Here is a 17,286-nt window from a genome sequence, read left to right on the forward strand (position 1 = left end):
TCACTATCTCTTAAATCTTGAGAGGTGATAATAAATGTATGATTGTTTTCACTATAAATATATCTGCATAATATATATATATACACACACACACACACACACCTCTACCCCGATATAACATGGTCCTCAGGAGCCAAAAAATCTCACCATGTTATAGGCGAGGCTGTGTGATATTAGGGTAAGGAGAGGAACCTCTCCCTGCCCCAGCTCACCTCTGCTCTGCCTCCTCCCTGAGCACGCCACAGCCACCCCACTTCTCCCTCTCAGGCTTGCTGTGCCAATCAGCTGTTTGGTGCGGCAAGCCTGGGAGGGAGGAGAAGCAGAGCTGAGGGCATGCTTGTGGGAGGAGGCGGCAGAGCAGAGGTAAGGTGAGCTGGGGCGGGGAAGCAGTTCCTTCCCCCCCCCCCTTACTTGTGTGCTACTCCTGCCCCAGCTCACCTCCGCTCCGCCTCCTCCCACGAGCGCACTGCAGCTCCACTTCTCCTCCCTCTGAGGCTTGCCATGCCAAATGGCTGATCGGCAGAGCAAGCCTGGGAGGGCGGCGAGAGAAGCAGAGCTGCAGCATGCTCATGGGAGGAGACGGAGTGGAGGTGAGCTGGGGCAGGGGGGTCCCAGGGAGGGCTGCAGCAAGTAATGGGTGGGCACAGAGGTACCGCTTGCAGTAACATGAATTTGGATATAATGAGGTAAAGCAACCCTGTCCCCTGGAGCGCTGCTTTCCCACGTTATATCCGAATTTGCATTATATCGGGATAGAAGTGTTTATATATATTTCACTACAAATATATCCTAAGTTGAATCAAGTGTGTACAGTGTTCCTTGGGGACAGCAAACCTGCTATTACAGTGTTTCCAGTGGCTAAGAGCCTGGACACTACAGGGGAAATGCCTCACATGAGCTTAGGGACTGGGGTGCACGAATTGTTAACCTGCAAGGCAACATAAGGGCTGGCATAGACCAGACCACATTGTCTGGGTGATTAACAAGGTGGTGGTCTCAGGGAGCTAACATCCATTCAAGCACATCTGTGTTTTTCTTGCTGGGGGTGGGTGAACAAAGTGAATCCAATCCTGGGCATACTAAGAACAGTCACATCTTGTTAGTATTCTGTAGTTATTCATATTGTGGTAGTGCCTAGGAACCCCACTCATGGACCATTGTATTGTGTTGTACATGCAGCTTTGTAAACACTGAACAGTATTCCTATTCTCCCTGCTGTCCCACATGATTTTGATTTGTATATACAACACATGGCTATTATAGATATTGATAGCACTTTTTCTTCTTCTATTAGCAATGTTTTAGGGCCCAATCCGACACCCATAATTCCATGAAAAACTGACCTTGACTTCATTGGAAATGAAGTGCAAATAAAAACTGATTTCTTCTAGTGGAGCCACAAATGCAGGGAAGGTGATTTTTTTTTTTAAATTGGGGTGCTTCTTATGTCAGTAATTACATTTTTATTTTAGTGTTACATTCATACTTCCAGTTTAATATACACATAGTAAATTATTCACTTTGTCACTGCACTGAAATTACTAAATCGTAATTTAGTTGCTCATTAGTGAGAGTAATTGTCAATATCTTGCCAAATAGCCTGTGTCCACTAGAAATGAGACTTGCATAAATTAAAAAGGGATGTTTTGCTGGTAGTCAATGTACCAGAATAATTTATGCTATAAATGAGCACCGTGCTATGGCTAGTAGTGTTTAGGCAGCTGTAAAGTGCCTTGTGTGTAACTAGGAAGCACATTTTTATGTAATTAAGAAAATTGATGAGTTAAACATTAAGGGAATGCAGGTGGTACTGGAAGCACACTATAGCATAATATTTTTCTGACACCTGGATAATTTTTACATGCTACTAATGTATTTTTACTTTAGGTATGGTTTTATAATGAAATTGGCATCTATATTTTAACCTGTTAAATGCTAGAGAAACAATTCTCAAAAGTAACCAGAGGAAGCTTGTTAAAGCTGGCCAAAAAATGGGAGGAAAAAAAAACCAAACACACACATACACAAATCACAGTTTTAAAGTGTTTCCATTTTGCAGGGTTTGAAATAGATTTCTTCCTTGTTTTCAAAAAAAATCAAAGGGAGGCATACACAAATGTTTCCTTCCCTCTCTTTGCCACTGAGGGAATACAATTCATGATGCCCAATCTTGGGTTTTTTAATTCTGTAGCTTTTCCATAGTTGAGGAAGTTTTGAAAAGTTAGTCTACAGCGTAGCAAAAGGGAAAATGGGAAATAAAGAAAAAATGAAAAAAGTGGAAAAAACCCTCTCTAAATATCATTCACTCTACTCCATTCAGTGACAAAAAGGAAAAAAGAAAAAGGCATCTATGTTTCAAATATCAAAATATTCAGGCTCAAAAAAACCACACAATATATTGAAACCCCAAAAGCTTCTTATGAAACCTGTTGATTGGGGGCGGGGGGAAGCCATTTCTTTAATCAAAAGAAGGTTTTGAATTTTTTGTATCAGCTGAAATTTGTGCTTAGGCAGGTGTTTTGTTTCACACATAGGGGAAAAAAAAAGTAAATATTGATGGGGACTCCTGCCTGGGGAGTCTCCTTTTCACTTGAACTTTCACACCAGCAGCTGGAATCCTGCAGCAATTACCTGCCCAGAGCTCCTGCTCTCAGCTTTTCTTTGCTCACTGCTGGGGAGGGGGGAGAAAAGAGAAAGAGTAGGTCCCAGGTCAACACTACTTTTGTTGAGGGAAGACTGGTGCTTAACACCAACCACCAATCAGTTGCTCATCACTGACCCTATTGCTTGCCCACCTGTGATGGGGTTGGGACTTAGCACCACAGCACCTCCCACTGCTTGCTCTGGAAATTAGCTCAATCCACAGGAAGTACCCGCTGCTGGTGGTATCCCATCCATTATCTGTTCCTCATTGGTGTCTGGACTCATGTTGCTCCTGCTTAACAGTGTCCTTCTTCAGGCCATTGCCCCTTAACCCTCCCCCCCCCCACAGAAGGGGGTGAGGATGGACTAACAGCAGTTTCTCTCTTCACCCCAGCAACAATCAACCGCACTCCAAAGTTTAACCCCTTGTGTCAGGGGTCTGGTACAGTCCACTACAGCCACATCCAATGGCTGAGTGTCTATGCAAGGGGATGGGGGGGGGGGGAAAGCAACCCAGGCCCGCCCTCTACACTAGGTCCCAACCCAGGGACTTTTGGCAGCAGCCATCCTACCCTCCTTCTCTCCCCTTGTGCATCTCTCTCCTAGGTTGCTTCTCCTTCACACGAGCTATGCCCTTCCCTCAAGGCCTGCAGCCTGGCAGGTAGTAGGCTAGAGTTCCCTTCAGCTCCCCCAAGCCTGCCCTGCCCCACCCCATGTGCTAGTCTCCTCACATAAGAAACAGACATTCACTCTTTGAAGGCCTGGGATAGACTCCTTGCACTGCTCTTGGGCAGCCTTTATATAGGACCTAGTCTAGCCGATTGGCTGGCTCTAATCTTGGCCCTGATTGGCTTTCAGTAGGCCCTTCCCTTATTGGCTGCCATCCTGCACAACCACTCTGGCCTACTCTAGCCCCCTCTAGCATGGGGGTGGGGCAGCCACCCCACCCCACTGTCACATTGTCAGTGGGTCCTTCTTAACTGATTCCGGACTGGGCAAGGCCTCTGTGCAGCCAACCAGCACCGTTGAGGTCTCTGAGACAATCCAAGGTACAGCACAGATCAAACAATAGTACACACTGTCAAGGAGTGCCCGCTAACCAAATTCAGCAGTGGGCTTCGAAAGCTGCATTTGGCCACTAAGAACACTACTGCTTGGCTTGACAAGTATACAAATGCTAAATAAATACTACTCTTTACAAAGTGACATTTGAGCCCCTTAACTGAAACAGACCTGAGCAGGAACCCATACAGATTTCCTTCTGGAGAAGCCAAGATATCGCTTATACAGTCTGCACAGCCAGGCATGAGTTTCCAGGAGAGGATGAGATTTGAGTTCTGCTCTTAGGTTTTTCTACTAACTGTAATAATATTTTTGTATAGTTCAGAACTATTATTAACGATCAAGATCTTGTATCTGTATGCTAGGAAACAGATAACTATAATTTCCTAAATGTTATAAATGGAGTACCTGAGAGAGTGCCCAAGGTCATTCCAGGCAGAGGTGGGAGAAGAAACTAGGTCACTAATGTGACAGAGCCACATCTGCTGTATCACACTGCCTTTTAAAATGAATGTGCCAAATCTATAGGCTGAAACCCATTGCTCTCACCACTAGACAACACTCTGCTGCTCCCTGAGCTAAGAATAAGAACCGAGGTATCTAGGTAAACTTTGGCAGTCATAGGATGTTGGCTGTGTCCCCTTCTAATGATTCTCCCTCCACTCAGAGGATAACTGCCTACTTCTACTATATACTAGTTACTCCTTGAGCTTAAGTGAAAGAGATGAAGCTGAAGGTCCTTGGCACAAAACCATGTAGGGAAAATGGTAACAAGGACCGTTCTAGTTCATACACACAAATTGACAGAATTAAGATTCTACAGACAGGACATGCCATAGTTATGCTTAATTTCCCAGTATTTGACTTTGCAAAGTTTTAAGTGTAGATTTTAGTTAGCAAGAACTTAAATAAATAAATAAATAAAGCCTCCTCCCCCCGTCCCTTAAAATTGCAGCTATTGGGTAATACCTGCAAGACAGGTTTCAGAGTAGCAGCTGTTAGTCTGTATCCGCAAAAATAAAAGGCGTACTTGTGGCACCTTTGAGACTAACACATTTATTTGAGCATAAGCTTTCATGGGCATCTGATGAAGTGGGCTGTAGCCCACAAAAGCTTATGCTCCAATAAATATTAAGTCTCTAAGGTGCCACAAGTACTCCTGTTCTCTACCTGCAAGACAAGCAGCTAATGAATTTCAGAGCCTTTCCTCTAGAAGTCTCCAGTTGAAAGCTCAGTAGTGCTACCCTGGAGATAAACAGAGGACCTCCTGCCCTGGAGCTGTAAAGGTTAGTGCCCTTTCGCTAGTGCTAGCTTTACACTCTTTTTGAAGATGAAATACATGGTTACACTCACTCACATTGTTTGCTTATTAAATGTGCATAGGACATATAGCTGCACAAAGCTCACCACCTGTGCCTTGTCTGCCCTGGCACCGCTTTAGTGGGGATGGCAGCAGGATGCACCGCCTCTCTGCCCCGCTCTGACGTCTCAAGAGGTTCCCTCTTTGATCTGCCACCCATTCTTCCCTAAGGGCCAACTCTTTCCCCAAGTGGGGGCTGCTTTGCCAGAACGCCTCCTGTTTGGGGCGCAGGGACTGGGAGGAGAGTGAAGCAGCCCGCTATGGTAAGGCATTCCCAGGAGCCCCGTGCAGCGCTCTTACCGGGAAGGGACACAATTTGCCTGTGCAGGGGGGAGGGGGGTTGCACCTTTTCCTTCCCCTTTATGGGCTGATAAACAGCTGGGTGTATAGCAGTGACAGCGCAGGACGCCGAGTGGGTTGTTAACCCCCGCAGCCTGCAGGTCCCTGGCATTCCCGCCTCGCCGTAGTTTTCTTTTCTTTGCAAACCTAACAGCGTGACGGTGCGTAGAAGGAAGAATTCCTGGCAGTATTTCCTGGATTAGCTTCAGTCTCAGTCACAGCTCGAGCAACTGACCCCTGCTGAGGCTTAACTAGTCTTCATTCGTGTCGTAACAACCGAAAGTAAAACCGGACTGGGCGGGCTGTGGGGAGAATGTGATTTGCTGTCATTGGTGGCAGCTCTCCACTGATGCTTTCTCTGCAGACACGTTCCCAGACTTGTGAGTATTTTACAAACTTTAGTTTAGCAACGTTCATCGGGCGTATGTTTCTTATTTGTTTTTATATGATTATATCTTAATGTTAGTGAAAGGAGGACTGTGTTCTGCTTAACTTTTAGGTGTATCTAATCAGTAGTTTCCAGTCCTACATCTGCCTCTGATTGCTCCACCAGTGTTTTATAATCTCGCAGTCACTATTAAAACAAATTCTCTCCCTTGCTGCTTTGTGAAAGTTATGCAAACAGGGAAAATCAACTGTAGTCATTGAATGTAATTATACAGAAAACAGTGCAAAATACATAAACATTGTGAGAGGAAGAGAAGAAAGTTCCAGTAGTCTCCGGATCTACTTTTAATAATGATAGGTTAAATAGAGGCAGAAGTGTGCAGTTTTTTAATTGATGGGTCATGAAATAGTTTAATGAGAAGGTGTAATTAAACATCAAGATGTATTAACATAGGACCCTACAACCTAGATGAAGTCCTATTGAAGTAAAGGATGCTGGGGCATGTAGCAGATTCCAATGTTAGGACTTCGCTCTTAACTGGCCAATATGCTTGATAGGGCAAATGCGTTAGTATTTCTGCTCTTTAAAAAAATGACTGTTGTATTTTCCGTTTAAAGATAGTCAAGTGGCATGGCTCACCTTTTTTATGCCTGCAAAATTACTTGGATAAAATCCACAAAAGCAAGGAAATTCACCATATTGTGCCCAGGCAATGTCTTTGAGGGGATCTCTTCTTCTGTGTCCAGCCTGTATATCTATGCCTGGTTCTTTTAAGATATATTCTAATATGGATTACAATGTCAAATATAGTGGAACATGCTAGTAGTTCCTTGTTATAATAATCTGCTTATTTTATGTGAATACCTGTCAAATGATCAGCAATGTGGCAGTCCCTTTGGCCATTATTTACATGTTTCCCTGTATTTACACATCCATTTATTCCCTCCTGCAGGACAGGTGAAATAAATATAAAAGTGATTCCTTTTCATTGTGACCTAAAATAAAGAGGCGCTCGATATTATAGTATAAATTAGAATTTAATATAAGGAAACATTCTTTACATAGCAGTAAAGTTCACCCATGGAATTCACGCCCTTGAGAGGTTGTTGAGACAAATGTTTTGGCTAAATTTTAAAATAGTTGGGGCAATTTATAGGACTATTAATGACATTTTAACTATGCAAACTAAAATAATAAATGGAAGCAAATCTCATGCTTTGTGGGATAAACTGATAGAAAATCCCATCTGAATCCCAACAAGCTATGATCTGCACTGTGCAACTGACGAGTTGCAATCTGAAGTTCACTAGCATTGCTCTGAAGTATTGGACATAAAATGGTCAGACTTGGTGTAGCAGTGTATTGTAAATAACTTTGCCTCTGAGACGTGTCCTCCCTCTTCAATTGACAGCTGGCTTTGTGAGAAGATATGTAAGCAAATCTTGAAGCTGCACAGCAATTAATTTTATGCCAAACTTTAGAACTCTGCCACCACAACATCTTAAACAGTTATAAGTCTTCAATTTGTTCTGTAAGTGTTGACTGCTCCCCTCTTCTATATGGTATGGAGAATGAAACCATGGAAAAGGAAGTAGGAGCTGTGCTGAACAGAAGCCTGGCTATGCTGCAGCATTTTCTTTTTCTCAATTTCAGCTATCTCTAGTGCTTCTTTGCTTATAATTATGGAGCTCAGCTTCATGCAGCCTGGGTATTGTGGCAGCGGAGAATGGGAGCCAAGGAAAAGCTCCCTCCCACATGGGATATTGTCTTGTGGAACTTAGGGTTGCCAACTGTCTAATCACAAAAAACCAAGCACCATTGCCCCGCCCTCTGCCCCCCTGTCATAAACAGTTAGCTAAGGGTTAATGTCTCTTACACCTAGAAAGAAGAAACCTGAAACACCGGACCAGAGGACCAATCAGGAAACAAGACTTTTCAAATCTGGGTGGAGGGAAGTTTGTGTCTGAGTCTTTTGTTCTTTGGGTTTCGGCCTGTCTCTCTCTCGGCTATGAGAAGATTTCTGTTTCCTGCTTTCTAATCTTCTGTTTCCAAGTTGTGAGTACAGAGATCATAAAACAATAAGGGTTGTTGTTGTTTTTTTTTTTTTGTATTTACATGGTATAGTTGCTGGAATGTGTTAAATTGTATTCTTTTGAATAAGGCTGTTTATTCATATTTCTTTAAGCAATTAACCCTGTATTTGTTACCTTAATACAGAGAGATCATTTTAATGTATTTTTCTTTCTTTTTACATAAAGCTTTCTTTTTAAGACCTGTTGGAGTTTTTCTTTAGTGGGGAACTCCAGGGAATTGAGTCTGTACTCACCAGGGAATTGGTGGGAGGAAGAAGTCAGGGGGAAATCTGTGTGTGTTAGATTTACTAGCCTGACTTTGCATGCCCTCTGGATGAAGAGGGAAGTACTTCTGTTTCCAGGACTGGAAATAGGGAGGGAACACCTGGAGGGGGGCGAAGGGAAATGGTTTATTCCCCTTTGTTGTGAGACTCAAGGAATTTGGGTCTTGGGGTCCCCCAGGGAAGGTTTTTGGGGGGGGACCAGAGTGCCCCAAAACACTCTAATTTTTTGGGTGGTGGCAGCTTTACCAGGTCCATGCTGGTAACTAAGCTTGGAGGTTTTCATGCTAACCCCCATATTTTGGACGCTAAGGTCCAAATCTGGGATTAGGTTATGACACCCCTTTTCCCCGAGGTCCTACCCCTGCCCCTCCCCTTCCAAGGCCTCCCCCACTCAATCCATCCCCTGCCCAGTTGTTCGCTCTCCCCCACCCTCCCTCACTTTCACTGGGCTGGGGCAGGGGGTGTGGGCTCTGGGTTGGGAGGTGGGGCTGAGGGGTTTAGAGTGTGGGAGAGGGCTCCGGGCTGAGCCTGGGTCAAGGGTTTGGGATGTAGGAGGGGTTGCAGGGTGCAAGCTCTGACAGAGAGTTTGAGTGCTGAAGGATACTCACGGCTGGGGCAGGGGGTTGAGGTGCAGTGGAGGGTGAGGGCTCTGCCAGGGAGTTTGGGTGCAGGAGGGGATGAGTGTTCTGGGAGGGAGTTTGAATGCAGGAGAGGGCTCCAGGCTGGGGAGGGGGTTGGGGTTCAGGAGAAGGTGCAGAGTGCAGGTTCCAGCTGGGAGGTGCTTACCTTGGGTGGCTTATGGTCAGTGGCGCAGCGGGGTAAGGCGGACTCCCTGCCTGCCCTGGCCTCACACTGCTCCCAGAAGTGGCTGGCCCTTCCCTGCAGCCCTTGGGGGCGGAGCAGGGAGCTCCACATGCTGCCCACATCTAATTGGCTGCAGTTCCTGGCCAATGGGAGTTGCCGAGTCGGAGCTGCGGGGGAGGCAGAGTGCAGAGCCACCTGCCTCTCTCTCCTCCCCCAGGAGCTGCAAGCCACTTTCGGAAGTGGTGCGAAGCCAGGGCAGGTAGGGAACCTGCCTTAGCCCCACTGCGATGCCGAAGTGTCAGTGCCTAAAATCTCCCAGTCTGGTTTCAGTAGCCTCTGGGAGATAGGGTCAGAAATCAGGAGGGCTGGCAATGCTAGTTGAACTTGTGTAGCAAAATGCATCTAAATTACTGCTTCTCAGAGACACTATGTAGGGAATATGGGTGTTTAGATTTCAGGGGGGCAATAGTTGGCAAGGCAGAACCAGGGTTGTTAACTCTTGTGATTTTGGCTGGGGCCACAGCCAATCTACTAGTCAGGCTCCAGGCACCAGCGAACGAAGCAGATGCTTGGGGCAGCCAATGGGAAGGGGTGGCATGTCCAGGTTTTCGGCGGCAATTTGGTGGTGGGTCCCTCAGTCCCTCTCGGAGTGAAAGACCCACCGAATTGCTGCCGAGGAATGAAGTGGCGCATTGAGCTGCCACTGATTGCGGCATTTTTTCCCCCCTTTGCCACTTGGGGCGGCAAAAAAGCCTGAGCTGGTCCTGCTAGTAGTGATGGGAGAAGCTCCAGCCTTCCCATGAATTTCAACTCTGCCTTAGGGAAACCACCATCTGATGGGCTGCTTTCCCCACTGCCCTGCCTCAGGGGGAAGAGTGGCTCTGCAGGCATGCTGCAGGAAGCAGCAGGACTCTCCCCGGCCCTCACTACCATTTTCACAGAAGGAGAGGGGAGAAAAACAGGGAGCATAAAAAGCCCAACAGCTCAGAATGGCACGGCTCCCCCCGCCCATCTTCTTTTGTGATCAGTGAGGCAGTTCCTCTGCTTCTCAACTCTCCTGCCTTGCAACAACAGACCTGGGAAGGGACAGAAAGGGGAGAAGAGGGACCCTACCGCAGCTCACCTCAGGCCTAGGAGAGTGAGAAGAAGCTTCCTAGGAGCTGCAGGAGGGGCAGGGATGAGGCAGCAAGGCAGAAGTGGGGGTGAGAACTCCTGCAACAGGGACCAAATGCTAAATATTTTTGGGAGCATTGGCAATGCTAATTGTCACATAGGCACAATGGGGATGGACAGGAAGCAGGGCTGCCCAGAGGATTCAGGGGCCCTGGGGCAAAGCAGGGGAGCTGCGGCACTTGTACTCACCTGACGGCGGTCCGGATCTTCGGTGGCATTTTGGCAGCGGGAGGCCCTTCAGTCACTCCGTGTCTTTGGCAGCACTGAAGGCCCACCCCGCGCTGAAATGCCGCCGAAGACGCCGACTGCCGCCGGGCCAAGGCTCGCGGGGCCCCTGCGGGCCCGGGGCAAGGGCAAGTTGCTCCACTTGCCCCCCACCCCACGGGAATCCCTGGCAGGAAGAGGTCAAAAATCAAGACAGACCAAAATACATTAAAAATCATTTCATTTTGGTGGGTGGATGGGGGTCATGCTCATGATTGTTTAACATTCGAGGCTGGCAATACTGGGATTGTGCCTGTTTGTTTACTTTGTAAAATAATGAACGTATTATTTGTTTATTTAAAAAAAAGATTCTGCTCTTGTGAATTTCAGCAGACTGCTTGCTTACAAAAATAGATGAGACATGCAACAGCTGAGAGCAAAAAGAGGCTTAATTTAACAACAAATAAAATTCTGATGCACAGTGTCTACAGAGACCAAGGACGATGTCATTGCAAATCATAATAATACAAAAGAAGGAAAATAATGTTACACTAACTCATACTAACAAGGATATTTTAGTGTGCAGAGCTAAATATATATATATCTATATATGGTTGGGCAGTTCTGCTTCTTGTTTTTCTATCCAGTGATATATTTGGTTAGTCTCTGTTAACTGAGCCATAGTTTCTCCACTTGGTATGATGACTCCATCTATAAAAATCATCATTTTTCCTGCTAGGCATAATGAGTCTTATTTAAAACTCATCAGAGTTGGACCCAGGCCCTGTGGCTGCCTTCCTAATTTCTTGCACAAGCCAGCTGACTTTAGGAGATTTCAGAGAATGGAAGCATATGCTCTGCCATAACATATGAAACCATTCACTGATGTTGAAAACTGATGCAGTAAGCCTTAGCTAGAATTGATAAGAATACGGAAATGATGATTTCAAAAATTTCAGCAGCAGATTTGAGAATTACTGATTTGCAAAATACAATTGAGAAATATGAATGTGTTATAATGAATGGTTTATATGGCTAACAACATCTCTTAGGCCAATATCCTCCACATTGTGTTTACAAACAAGCAGAAAGCTCCTCTTGTTAAGACCTCTAGCTCCAGGGCCATTGCCTCACTACTATTTCAACCCGGCTGGCAGCAGAATAGTAAAAATAAACAATAAGTTCTTGTGGCTGAGTCAGAAGAAACAGGGGTCTTGACTTGTAGGCATTCTCCTTCTACTGTCTTCATATGCCTCAACAACAACAACCTGAGTCCAACAAATTCTACAAGCACTATTCATATGCAAGTGAAGAAATAATTATATGCTACAAGGAAAGCACCCCTTTCGACAGCATCGAGGACAAGGTTGTAGAGTTGAAAAAAATTAATGTGAGATGAAAGACATTTCTGCCAAAAATTTAAGGCATGTCTCATGTAGTAGCTGGAGCCTGCACTCTGCACCTTCTCCTGCACCCCAACCCCCTACCCCAGCCTGGAGCTCTCTCCTGCATTCAAACTCCCTCCCAGAGCCCTCATCTCCTCCTGTACCCAAACTCCCTCATGTAGTCTCATGTAGTCCTGCAGCCCCTTAAGCATATACATCACTGTAAACATCTGCCTAGTCCATGAAGTCAGTGGGACTACTCACGTGGTTAAAGTGAAGCATGTGTTTTCAGGACTGGCACTTTTAATTTGGAAACAGTGCCCCAGATGCATTTCTTTCCTGCCTGGGGCTGGGCACTTTGCTGGACCTGCAGTTCATTTCTCTCCCTTTCTGCCTACTAGGCTTTCTGGACTGGAATGATTCTGTTTCTGTTCTCTGCACAACACATGGATTTCCTAGATGGATGGCTGCACCAACAGTGAGGTGGTCATCAGAAACAGGGCACTCAATTGCTACATTACAAAATGTGGAAATTAAGAGGTCAGCATATTTTCAGCAGCATTAAGGAAGGAATGAATGGCTGCTCAAATTAGGTGCAAAACTGATTGCAAAATGACAATTTTCTAAGCTTTTATATGACATACAATTCTAAAAGGTCAGCCAGATGTGGCCTTAAATAAAAGGGGCTGTTTATCACATTTTACTCCAGCTAAGTCACTGGTTGACATTAAGCATAGACTCAGACTTCTAGAAAATATTAGTTATTTGGCCGCCAAACAACTGTAAGTAACTCGGCACTGGAACGTTCAAAAATCTAGGAAACTTTACGGAATAGAATTTTTAGATATTTCAGTATGCTGACATTTCACAAGAATAGATGATTATGTGTGAGGAAAAGTTAAACTCACATGTGAGCCTTTCACTACAGAGAGAATGTGCACTAACTTATTGTAGAGTCTCAAACAATACATTTTATCAATAAAATTAGCTATGCAGCCTCCTTTGTATGACAGCATTCCATCAGATCTCTTAGAACAGATTGACATCTAAGATTGGTCAAATTTTGCACCTACTAACTTTGATTAGATTAATGTTCCACTAGCATAGATAATGCTATTTGTGAAGAGACATATTTGGACTTTGACTAACTTGTCCAACATGTGGCTAATGCCAAGGCAGGAGACCTATCACAATTAGTGATGAGGGTGAAAACACTGGCTGTGAAGAACAGGAAAATTGATTTGTTTGGCAGAAAGGAAAGCATGTGCCGTGCTATGAATATAAGCATGCTCATCTATTCTGACAGGAAGAATATTTGGTGAAGGGGTACATTGAGGAGATATTGAGTGCAGAGTGCAGTGGAAACACAAGATGTTTAAGTGGATCCCAAATCCTGAGCTATGTGCCTGAGAGAACCCTGCTTAACTCCCACTAGACCCAAGCCCTTTGGTTCCCTTCTACAACCTTTGAGGAGGTAGGAATTAACTTGAGAAATAGATGCCACACTCAAATGTAAACCACTTATCTGAGCAGAGACAAAAACTCAGCTAGTACAAGGAACTATTCAGGGTCCCTATGAGGAGCCACACATCTCCCAACCACAGCAATATTACGATATCATGAGTCACCAACACGTAATCACAGATTAATACACTCTAACTCTATTAACAGAACCCCTCCCCTGCTTTGGTCCTAGTCTCATAATTCCAAAACCAGGTTTGTGGTTTGTGCTTGGAGCCATGAGTCCCAGTTTCTGCTGTGTTTAGAGATGTAAAATTTCCAGAAAGTTTGAAGGCATGGGGGGGAGTTTTGTTTTTTTTCCAGAAGAAAGGAGAATATCTGCCATAGTTACTTGTACAAAACTAACCTTAATTTACTTCTTTAAGAATCAGATGTATTATTTATAAGTTAGTTAACATATAGAAAGTACTGCTAGGTATATTTATGAAATAAGTATAAATTCCTTACTTCGAATAATGACAAATATATCTAGTATATAGTAGAGATGGAGCTGCATCCTAAGGTACTTAAATGTATTTTTCCCCCTGTTGATGCCTCTCTAAAATAGGAAAAAATGTTGAGAGTAGAAAGTATCAATATTGTTGACTGATACACAAAAAGGAAGGCTATCTCTGTAGAACTCTGAAATAGTATGTACATAGAGACCTGATGTTCCAATGCAGATTCAGAGGAAACTCTTGCCTCTACAGAAAAAGCTCAGGAAAAGACCATCCTTATGCATGTTCATTATAATGTAGTTAACACAGGACAATAGTAAGGACCAACAGTGAAGTTGGGTGTATATCCAAACTTTAAAGTAAACATCAGACTCTTTAATAATGCATTATCATCCTATATCGATGGTGGTGACCTAGGATCCTATTTTTGACATCTCTGACTCAAGGAATATTTCCAAAAAACCTCTGAACAACATACTAACCCACAGAAAGCTTCCTACCAACACTACAAACAGGATTCTGGGTGCACGCCTTCTGAAGGTCAAAACAACAAACTGGACTTCTACATAGAGTGCTTCCGCCGACGTGCACGGGCTGAAATTGTGGAAAAACAGCATCGCTTGCCCCATAACCTCAGCCGTGCAAAATACAGTGCCATCCAGAACCTCAGAAACAACTCTTGACATCTCAATAAAAAAGGCTGACAAAGGAGGTGCTGTTGTCATCATGAATAGGTCGGAATATGAACAAGAGGCTGCCAGGCAGCTCTCCAACACCACATTCTACAAGCCATTACCCTCTGATACCATCTACTCAAGAAGCTCCTTGAAAAAGCAGAAGAGCAAATCTGCACAGACACACCCCTAGAATCCTGAGCAGAGGTATTCTATCTGCTACCCAAGATCCATAAACCTGGAAATCCTGGATGCCCCATCATCTTGGGCATTGGCACTCTGACAGCAGGATTGTCTGGCTATGTAGACTGACTCCTCAGGCCCTGTGCTACCAGCACTCCTACCTATCTTTGAGACACCGCTGACTTCCTGAGGAAACTACAATCCATCAGTGATCTTCCAGAAAACACCATCCTGGCCACTATGGATGTAGAAGCCCTCTATACCAACATTCCACACAAAGATGGACTACAAGCCATCAGGAACATTATCCTCGATAATGTCACGGCAAACCTGGTGGCTGAACCTTGTAACTTTGTCCTTGTCCATAACTATTTCACATTTAGCCACAATGTGTATCTTCAGATCAGTGGCATTGCTATGGGTACCCGCATGGCCCCACAGTATGCAAACATTTTCATGGCTGACTTAGAACAACACTCCTTCAGCTCTCATCCTCTGACACCCCTACTCTACTTGCACTACATTGATGACATCTTCATCTGGTCGCATGGAAAAGAAGCCCTTGAGGAATTCCACCATGATTTCAACAATTTCCACCCCACCATCAACCTCAGCCTGGATCATTCCACATGATGGCCACATAAACATCACCCTATACCGGAAACCTACTGACTGCTATAGTTACCTACATGCCTCCAGCTTTCATCAAGACCACACCACTCGATCCATTGTCTACAGCCAAGCTCTATGATACAATCGCATTTGCTCCAGTTCCTCAGACAGAGACAAACACCTACAAGATCTCTATCAAGCATTCTTACAACTACAATACCCACCTGCTGAAGTGAAGAAACAGATTGACAGAGCCAGAAGAGTAGCCAGAAGTCACCTACTACAGGACAGGCCCAACAAACAAAGTAACAGAATGCCACTAGCCATCACCTTCAGCCCCCAACTAAAACCTCTCCAGCGCATCATCATGGATCTACAACCTATCCTGAAGGACAATCCATCACTCTCACAGATCTTGGGAGACAGGCCAGTCCTTGCTTACAGACAGCCCCCAAACCTGAAGCAAATACTCACCAGCAACCACACGCCACACAACAAAAACACTAACCCAGGAACCTATCCTTGCAACAAAGCCCATTGCCAACTCTGTCCACATATCTATTCAAGAGATACCATCATAGGACCTAATCACATCAGCCACACTATCAGAGGCTCGTTTACCTGCACATCTACCAGTGTGGTATATGCCATCATGTGCCGGTAATTCCTCTCTACCAGGTACTTTGGCCAGACCGGGCAGTCTCTATGTAAAAGAATAAATCGACACAAATCAGACGTCAAGAATTATAACATTCAAAAACCAGTTGGAGAACACTTCAATCTCACTGGCCACTCGATTACCTACCTAAAAGTCACAATATTACAACAAAAAAACTTCAAAAACAGACTCCAATGAGAGACTGCTGAATTATAATTAATTTGCAAATTGGACACCATTAAATTAGGCTTAAATAAAGACTGGGAGTGGATGGGCCATTACACAAAGTAAAACTATTTCCCTATGCTTATTCCTCCCCTCCCGCCCAGTTCCTCACATCTTCTTGTCAATTGCTGGAAATGGGCCATTTTGATTACCACTACAAACAGTTCTTTTTCTCTCCTGCTGATAATAGCTCATCTTAACTGATCACTCTCCTTATAGTGTGTATGGTAACACCCATTGTTTCATGTTCTCTGTGTATGTATATATATATCTTCCTACTGTATTTTCCACTTCATGCATCCGATGAAGTGGGCTGTAGCCCACGAAAGCTTATGCTCAAATAAATTTGTTAGTCTCTAAGATGCCACAAGTACTCCTGTTCTTTTTGCGGATACAGACTAACATGGCTGCTACTCTGAAACCCATCATATATTGAGTAAGTGTCATGATAGTAGGCAAAGCAAGCCATCCTATAAGTAACAATTATACTAATACTTAAACAGCTTGGTTACTAATATAATCTTGTAAATGTTAGCATAGCTCAAGTTTTTCCTTGTGATTTCTCTAATCAAAATCCGTTTGTCTGAAAGATCCACAACTTCTGATTCTGGACTCTTCATTAAACTGAAGATTTGTCCAAATTGAAATAGGCTTCTCAACGTTTTCACATTAGCTGTGATTGTGTTTGTATATTTCCATACGTTGACCTGTTTCTTTCACATGCTGTAGAAGATGGAAGAATCTAAAGTAAACGAGAAGCAAGAGGAATCAAAGATTGTTTGTACAAAGGCCTTGCCATCATGTTGTAGGAGTAATATGCTTGGCAGATTCCCAGACTGCACTCCTGGACCAAATACCTGAAGAGATTCTGCAACATTTGAAAAGTACTTTTCCAACATCTGGTCTAAGTGTGTTGCTTGTTTAAGAATACAGTCAAATGCTGTAACAATACTATCATCATTAACATTGCTACTTTTGATCCAAGAAGTTTGCAACAGCGTTTATTTATTTCACAGACGGGAAGAATTTTGTTACAAATCAAGTCCTTCACTTTTACTTCTTCCTGACTTGTGAGTGGAGGTGCACTTAAATTCTCAAAAACAGTTAACTTTATCTTTACTATAAGTTGAGGAATGTCTGACAAAATTACTTTGATTCAGATACAGTGATTGCAGAAGCAATCGGCTGTAGAATCTTCAGAGAGTTCTGCAGGTGAACCCAGAAGATTTGACAGTGTGTTGTATCCTTTTAAATACTTCACT

At 44.2% G+C, this 17,286-nt stretch overlaps 1 protein-coding gene across 5 annotated transcripts in view; it reads left to right on the plus strand.

Annotated features, from left to right (window-relative positions):
- The first annotated feature begins 4,972 nt into the window (after nt 1-4,972).
- Nucleotides 4,973-17,286, plus strand: part of IL15 (interleukin 15) — a 78,982-nt gene continuing 66,668 nt past the window's right edge. The window contains exon 1 of one of the 5 annotated variants that reach the window (XM_050946669.1): nt 4,973-4,991. Coding sequence is in view for 2 of the 5 variants with exons in the window: in XM_050946663.1 (XP_050802620.1) it covers nt 5,754-5,784 (31 nt within the window). In the remaining 3 variants the exon portion in view is untranslated. Of the gene's footprint in view, nt 4,992-5,254; nt 5,329-5,352; nt 5,785-16,634; nt 16,909-17,286 lie in introns of those variants that run through there. The other 4 variants (XM_050946668.1, XM_050946663.1, XM_050946664.1 and 1 more) reach the window with 4 other exon arrangements.

Source organism: Gopherus flavomarginatus, chromosome 3, assembly GCF_025201925.1.
Source record: "Gopherus flavomarginatus isolate rGopFla2 chromosome 3, rGopFla2.mat.asm, whole genome shotgun sequence".
NCBI classification, from domain to species: Eukaryota; Metazoa; Chordata; order Testudines; family Testudinidae; genus Gopherus; species Gopherus flavomarginatus.